The sequence below is a fragment of the Chenopodium quinoa genome, unplaced genomic scaffold (genome assembly GCF_001683475.1).
Source record: "Chenopodium quinoa cultivar QQ74 unplaced genomic scaffold, ASM168347v1, whole genome shotgun sequence".
Taxonomy (NCBI): Eukaryota; Viridiplantae; Streptophyta; class Magnoliopsida; order Caryophyllales; family Amaranthaceae; genus Chenopodium; species Chenopodium quinoa.
In genome coordinates, this window is record NW_018743391.1 from 1,765,698 (window position 1) to 1,773,748 (window position 8,051).

The following is an 8,051-nucleotide window of genomic DNA, read 5'->3' on the forward strand; positions in this document are numbered from 1 at the left end:
AATAATTATAATGCTCCACCCGGTTTCCAAGCAAGACCACCTCTAGTCCAACAACCTATGCAACCACCTCCACAAAAATCCAACCTTGAGCTAATGCTTGAGAACTTCGTTACCACAACGAACAACAACATCCAACAACTATAAGCTCAGAACAAGCTCATGGAAAATCAAATAAGTTAACTTGCTCATCAAGTTGGCCAATTTTGAAGACTCCGGGCACTTTTTCGGGTCAAACAGAGCAACCACCAAAGGGGCATATGAATGTTGTGACTTTGAGGAGTGGAAAGCAGTTGGAAGATCCCCCATGAAGGAGCCATCAAAGGAGCTTGTTGAAGAGGTAGTCAATAAAGAGAAGGTGGTCGATGGTAGCGCGATTGAGGAAGAGCCAAAGGCAGCAACTCCACCACCACTTGTTCCATATGTGCCAACAGTTCCTTTCCCGCAAAGGTTGGCTCAAGTTAAGTTAGAGAAAAAGTATGGAAAATTTCTTGATATTCTGAAAAAGCTTCACATCAACATTCCATTCTTAGATGCAATATCTGAGATGCCATCTTATGCAAAATTTTTAAAGGATATTCTCTCTAACAAGAAGAAGCTACAGGAGAATGCTACAGTTGCGTTTAATGCAGAGCGTAATGCAATTTTGCAAAATACACTTCCTAAGAAACTAGGCGATCTAGGTAGCTACTCCATTCCAGTGAAGCTTGGGGATATAGAGATCAACAAGGCATTATGTGATCTTGGTGCAAGTGTGAGTCTCATGTCGCTCTCTATTTGTAAGAAACTTCAAATGGGTGAACTAAAGCCTACACGCATGTCTCTACAACTTGCAGATAGGTCGGTTAAATTTCCCTTGGGTATAGTTGAAGATGTTCCTCTTCGTGTGGGAAAATTCTTTATCCCATGTGACTTTGTTGTGATGGAGATGGAAGAGGATGCACATGTCCCTATTATACTTGGTAGACCATTCTTAGCCACTGCAGGTGCAATCATTGATATGAAGAATGGAAAAATCACTTTTGAGGTGGGAGACGAGAAAATGGAGTATTCACTCTTGAATGCTATGGGAACTCCTTCCATGGGAGAAACTGTAATACCCCGTATTTTTAATGTATTTTATAAATTATTTATTTAATTATAAAATATATTTTTGGGTCAAACTATTTTAATTATTGGATTATTAATAGAGCAAGTATTTATATTTAAGTCAATAAACTAATTCATCCTACTTTTGTATTTGGGTTAACTATTTTAAGTCCATGACTATATGAAGCCCAAACCTACACTAATTACCCTACACTATATATATCTACTAGATCCCCAAAATTCCCCACACAAAAAGTCAAATGGTCAAAATGGACTATTTTTCCTTTTCTTTTCTTTTCTTTTCCTTTTCTTTTCTTTTTTTTCTTCTTCTTTTCTTTTCTTTCCTCTTTCCTCCTTCCCGTGAGAACAGAGCAGCCACGCACCCCGTGCTACTGCCGCCGTCGGAAACGGCCAGCCGGCCGTCGGCCACCTGTCGGCGACCCCAGCAGCCACGCCTTTCCCCTCTCCTTTTTTCCTTCTTTTCTTTTTCTTTTTCTTCTTTATTTTCCTTTAATCCCCTCTTTGTTTTCACGTAGGAACACCGCTGCCACCACCTTGCTGCTGCCGCGGCTCCACCGCAGCTGTCCGCCGGCGCCGCTGCCACCTCCGGCCAGCAGCAGGCCGCCAGCCACCACCCCTTTTTGGCTTGGTTCCTCTCTTCCTCTTCCTTTTCTTAATTTTATTTATTAGTTTAGTTTTGATTTTATTAGTTTCAAAACGGTTAATTTAGTATCAAATCATGTTTTAATTGATTTAAAGATATAATTTCAGATTATTATTATAAGTATTATTTTCAGATTTGGATATAATTAAAGTAAGGGTTTCTAATTTATTAAAGATGTAATTTTTAGGGTTCTTATACTATTTGATTTGGGGCTTTTGTTTATCTATTGATTTTATTGATTAATTGGGCATAATAGTATGTTTTAACCAAGTTTTTAAGGGAGTTTTGATGAAATATGTTGCTGGAATTTTATTTAAAGTAGTAGATTTGCGATTTTATAAAAGGGTTTAATTACCCATTAAAGAAGAGTTTAATTAGGGGTTTTTAAATAATTTTCAGATTATTTTAAATAGTCTAAAGCGGATTTAAGTTGCTGGAAATTGTGTATACAAGAGCAATTGATATAGTATTATTGTCCCTTTATGTAGGAGACGTGATTCGAGAGGTGTTGTAGTGTATTTGGCCACTTTAAGGGCTTATTTGAGGTACGTTCGCGTACTTAGCATATTTTGATGATGTAGAATCATGTTAGGTTTGATTTCAATCAATTACAAGTAGTATCATGCTAAGGTTTATGTATGGAATTGTGAGTTTATGGTGTTTGTGATTGAATGGTGAAGCATGAATTATTTGTGATGGGTTATGGATTGGAAAATTGTATTTTTGGCATGTTGTGTTTGAACCACATTTTTATTTATGGCATGTTAGAAGGCATGATTAATTAAACTACATGTTTAATTATGTTTGGAATATTGAAAAGGAATTTTATTATGGTTCAAATAATTTTTATTGATGCTTTAAGCATGAGGAAGGAGCTATATAAGTGTCTAGGTACACAAGGAATAAATTGTATGTTGGTGCCTTTGTGCACTTAAGGTGTTTTTAACACCGAGGGATAGGATTTTTGGCGCATTATGCGTTTAAGGTGTCTTTGACACTGAGGTAGAATTAAAAAGGGTTCAACATTAAATAATATGTGGTCACTAATTATTCAAGAATTAAATTGGTATGTTTGTTTGATTGAATAATTATTTTTGATTGACTTATTATGCTTTGAGAGTCATCACCAAGTCTAATAATATGTAAATAACGTAAAGTAAAAGAGATTACGCACCAAAACTCTTGGAACGTATATACCTTAAGTATGAACTATGGGGGGGGGGGGTTATGGGGTTTTATATTTAACCATAACTTCCAATGGAGTACAGGACGTTGTATATTCCTTTTTATTATTTATTATGCGCAGGAATTCCGCCACCTTTGTGTGGTTTGTCGCTGGCACCGTTAGCTCCCGTGCCAGTTAACCTCAAATTTATTTGGGGGAGGTTAATAGGTGGAAACCCGTTCGATGCGTAATCAATGCAAAATGAATTAATTAGGGTCTAGTCATTTTGTTGTGTTGATTGGTGTGTTTGTGAACAGGTGCAATGAGGTAAGTGTGTGTTGATAGGTGAAAGCATGTTAGTGTGTTTAATTACGCTTATGTACTCAGCTTTGCTGATTGTGTGTGTTTGTGTGTTTGGCCATGTCTTTACTTTGGCCCTACGACGACCCATTTTCTAATGGCGAGTAGTCGGGACAAGTAGAGAGGAGGTTTTCAGGTGATGAGACATATTCATGATGGGGCACGAGTGAAGAGCGAATCATGCTAGTTTATATTAGTTACAATGTGTTTCTACTTTAATTATTTATGCTAATATTTATATGTGAAGCCAACATCAAGTTTGGATTTGGTTTGGTTTTTAATAAGGGCCTTTAATGGTTCCAAGTTGTAGGTTGATTTTCATTTTACTTCGCTCATTTTGGTTTTAACTTTACTTTCGTTTGGTTAGCTTTTCAAGTTGGTTGTTTTGGAAAGGTTTTTAAATTTAGTCTTCCGCTGTGTATCTTTGATATTTGCCTTAACCGTTTTTATGGTGGCGGTAATGTCTTAGATATTCCTATTCGAAGTTTTATACAAAGCAAAACAGGTATTTTAAAATAAAGGAATTTCTAGGGTGTTACAGAGACTATCTACCAAGTAGATGTCCTTGATGATTTAGAACGTGAGCAACTTCCCTTAATCAAGACAAACGATGCATTGGAAACGGTGTTGGCAGGAAGCACCAGTGAGGAAGATTGGGAAACAAGGGAGTACACGCGGCTACTTGAGGAAGGAAAAGCAAATCCAACCACCGCTCTAGTGAAGGAAGTTCTTAGTGTATCAAGTGTTGGGGAGAGTACTACGCCTCCCGAGGTAGAGTTAAAACCCCTTCCCTCTACTCTTAAATATGCATATCTTGGTCCTAATAATACATATCCTGTTATTGTTAATGCTGAGCTTAATGACACGAAATTGGAGCAACTGCTCACTGTTTTGAGAAAATATAAAAGTGTTATTGGGTACACCATTGATGATATTAAGGGTATTAATCCCTCATTCTGCATGCATAAGATAATTCTTGAGGACAATCATACCTCCTCCATAGAACCTCAAAGACAACTTAATCCAAACATGATGGAGGTAGTTAAAAAAGAGGTTCTTAAATTACTTGCTGCGGGAATAATTTACCCTATCTCAGATAGTAAGTGGGTTAGTCCTGTACAAGTAGTTCCAAAAAAAGGAGGTATGACCGTTGTCAAGAATGACAAGGGTGAGCCAATTGCCACTAGAACTGTTACAGGTTGGCGAATGTGTATTGATTACAGGAGGTTAAACAAGGCCACCCGGAAGGATCATTTTCCCCTTCCATTTATTGATTAGATGCTTGAACGTTTGGCTAAGCATTCCTTTTTCTTCTACTTGGACGGATACTCTGGTTTCTTTCAAATTCCCATCCGTCCATGCGATCAGGAAAAGACTACTTTCACATGTCCTTATGGCACCTTCGCCTATCGAAGAATGCCATTTGGATTATGTAATGCTCCAACCACGTTTCTACGTTGTATGATGGCAATTTTCTCAGGTCTTATTGAACATTCCATGGAAGTTTTTATGGATGACTTCTCTGTCTATGGAACATCTTTTGATGTATGTCTTGAAAATTTAGAAAAGGTGCTCCATAGATGTAAATAAGTCAATTTAATTTTGAACTGGGAAAAATGCCATTTCATGGTACAACAAGGAGTTGTTCTAGGCCATGTGGTGTCAAATAAGGGTATTGAGGTTGATAAAGCAAAGATATAGGTCATTGAGCGACTACCCCCTCCTAATTATGTAAAAGGAATTCGGAGTTTTCTTGGTTATGCAGGATTTTATAGGCGATTTATTAAAGATTTTTCGAAAATCTCTAGACCTCTAACTGAGCTTTTGGCCAAAGATGCCCTCTTGAGGCTTTTAACAGGTTGAAGGAAGCATTGATCTCCGCTCCCGTTATGCAACCCCCGGATTGGACCCTACCATTTGAAATTATGTGTGATGCTAGTGACTATGCAATAGGGGCCGTCTTGGGGCAACAGAAGGATAGAAAACTTCACGCCATTTATTACTCTAGTAAAACTCTTGATTCTGCCCAAATGAATTATGCCACAACTGAAAAAGAGATGCTAGTAGTAATTTATGCAATAGAGAAGTTCCACTCATACCTTGTTGGTTCGAAGGTGATAATTCACACAGATCATGCCGCATTGAAATATTTGATGACTAAGAGTCATGCCAAGCCGCAGTTGATTCGTTGGGTCCTTCTGCTGCAAGATTATGACATCGAGATACGGGACACAAAAGGGACTGAGAATGTCTTTGCAGACCATCTTTCTCGCCTCCTTCTCGATAAGGGGGATGGAGATGACCTCCCCATTGATGATTCTTTCCCGATGAACATTTATTAGCACTTTCTCAAATTGAATCACCTTGGTATGCTGATTTAGCTAATTTCTTGGTGTATTGCCTCACGGCTATTCGTCTCAACAAAAGAAAAAATTCTTTTACGAGGCCAAGCGACATTTTTGGGACGACCCATTCCTTTATTGGCTATGTGCAGATGCTATGATTAGACGATGCGTCCCAGAAGTTGAGGTAAGCAACATTATTTCACATTGCCATGACTTACCTTGTGGTGGACATGCAGGTCCTACAAAAACGGCCGCGAAGATTTTACAATGTGGTTTCTATTGGCCAACTCTGTTCAAGGACGTATACTCATATGTCAAGGCTTGTGATCGTTGTCAACGGACCGACAACATTTCAAGGAAGAACGAGAGGCCACTCAACAACATACTCGAGGTCGAGTTATTTGACGTGTGGGGGATAGATTTCATGGGACCATTCCCTTCTTCTAATGGAAATCGATACATTTTAGTGGCCGTTGACTATGTCTCAAAGTGGGTTGAAGCAATTGCTACTCCAACCAATGATGATCGTGTGGTAAGAAAATTTTTCAAAAAAATTATTTTCCCTCGTTTTGGTTTACCACGTGTGTTGATTAGTGACAGCGGAACACACTTCTTGGAGCATCGATTTGAAGCAATGTTGAAAAAGTATGGAGTGCAACATAGGATCGGTATTGGTTATCACCCACAGACTAGTGGTCAAGTCGAGATGTCAAACCGTGAAATCAAATCTATCTTAGAAAAAACTGTTGCAAGGACAAGAAAAGATTAGTCGATGAAAATTGATGATGCATTATGGGCGTATCGAACGGCATTCAAAACGCCAATTGGTACGACCCCATATCGATTGGTGGATGGTAAGGCTTGCCATCTTCCCGTTGAGCTAGAGCACCGAGCGTATTGGGCTATCAAGAGCCTAAATTTTGATGCTAAAGCAGCAGGTGAGAAAAGATTGCTACAACTTAACGAGTTGGATGAACTTCGGATGGAAGCTTATGAAAACTCAAAGTTGTACAAGGAGAGAACAAATAAATGGCATGATAAGCATATTTTAAGGCGAGAGTTTCGCGAAGGAGAGTTGGTCATGTTGTATAATTCTCGTTTGAAATTGTTCCCTGGGAAACTCCGATTAAGATGGTCCGGTCCATTTCAAGTACGAAAGGTTTTCCCCTATGATTCAGTTGAAATTTGGAGTGAAGCTACTGGTTCTTTTAAGGTTAATGGACAACGTCTTAAGCACTATCGAGAAGGCGAACCCGTTGAAGGAAAAGCGGTTTTTACCCTTTCCGATCCTCACTCAAATTGAATAAAAAGGTGGTCAAACTAGATGACGTTAAACTAGCGCTTTTGGGAGGGAACCCAAATTTTTTTCTATATATATAGCTTATTTATTTAGTTTTCTTTTAATCTTTTACCTAGTTGTTTTAGTATATGCTTTACTAGTATTTGCTAGAATTCTAGGATTAAGGTTTTCCTTTTATTTATTTATTTATTTTTATTTTTATTACTCCTTAGTTGTTATTATTTTTTTATAGTAGTTTTTCTTGTATTTTAGTGTCTTTGTCCTTTTGCTTTTGTTTTTTTTTTTTCTAGGATTTTCGTTTCTACAGATTAGTAGTAGTCTTAGTGCTTTTTATTTTTTTATTTTTTTTTTTCTTTGTATTATTTTGGTAAGTTAGGTAGAACCTATATATTACCATAGTGTAGTCTGTAGTATTATTGTTCTTACTTCCCTCCCCTGCAATTAAGCTCTTTTTACTTCTTTTCTTTGCTGCTAACAACTAATGTGTGATTGCAGGAGGAAGAAGCACGCATAGTGGAGGCTAAAGTGCGACATTCCAGACTACTCTGCAGCCGGGTCGCGATATACCCACCTTTGCCGCAATCATGCCGCGGTTTATCTCACTCCCGTATATTAAGAAGCAAGTCAAGCAACAATAACAGTTTACTCCGCAACCGAACCGCGGGTAACACCAAAATACCGCAATTAAGCTGCGGAGTGCACTGTTATTCACATCAGTTTTGATTTCTTTTCTCAATGTAATTCCAAAAAAAAAAAAAAAAAAAAAAAAGAGATAAATAAAAAGAAAAGGGATTAGAAGCATAATCGCAAGGCAAGAAGCAACTTACAGGGTCAGCGAATTCCTTTTAGGCGAACTCTGGTGGTTTTCTTGATCGATTTTGTGGCGAATTGAAGGTAATAATCGCAGCAAGTATATAGAATTTGATCCTCTGTTTTGACCGAATAATTTTCGACTCTTTATCCCTTGTCACTGCCGGCAATTTGGGCGGAATATTTGTGACTAAAATTGTTGTCATCATTGGATTGATTATACTGAGTTTGGTTGCCTGTAATTTTTTACTTTCTTGATTGCAATTTTGGCTTGTATATCCGTGCTTGAGGTTGTGTATTATAACTTGCTTCTTTGCGTGA

General features: G+C 38.0%; 1 protein-coding gene across 1 annotated transcript; it reads left to right on the forward strand.

Annotated features, from left to right (window-relative positions):
* The first annotated feature begins 6,392 nt into the window (after nt 1-6,392).
* Nucleotides 6,393-6,923, forward strand: LOC110738585. Its single transcript, XM_021918979.1, has one exon. It carries the CDS (start codon nt 6,393-6,395, stop codon nt 6,921-6,923), a length of 531 nt encoding a protein of 176 aa, XP_021774671.1.
* Nucleotides 6,924-8,051: the final 1,128 nt, after the last annotated feature.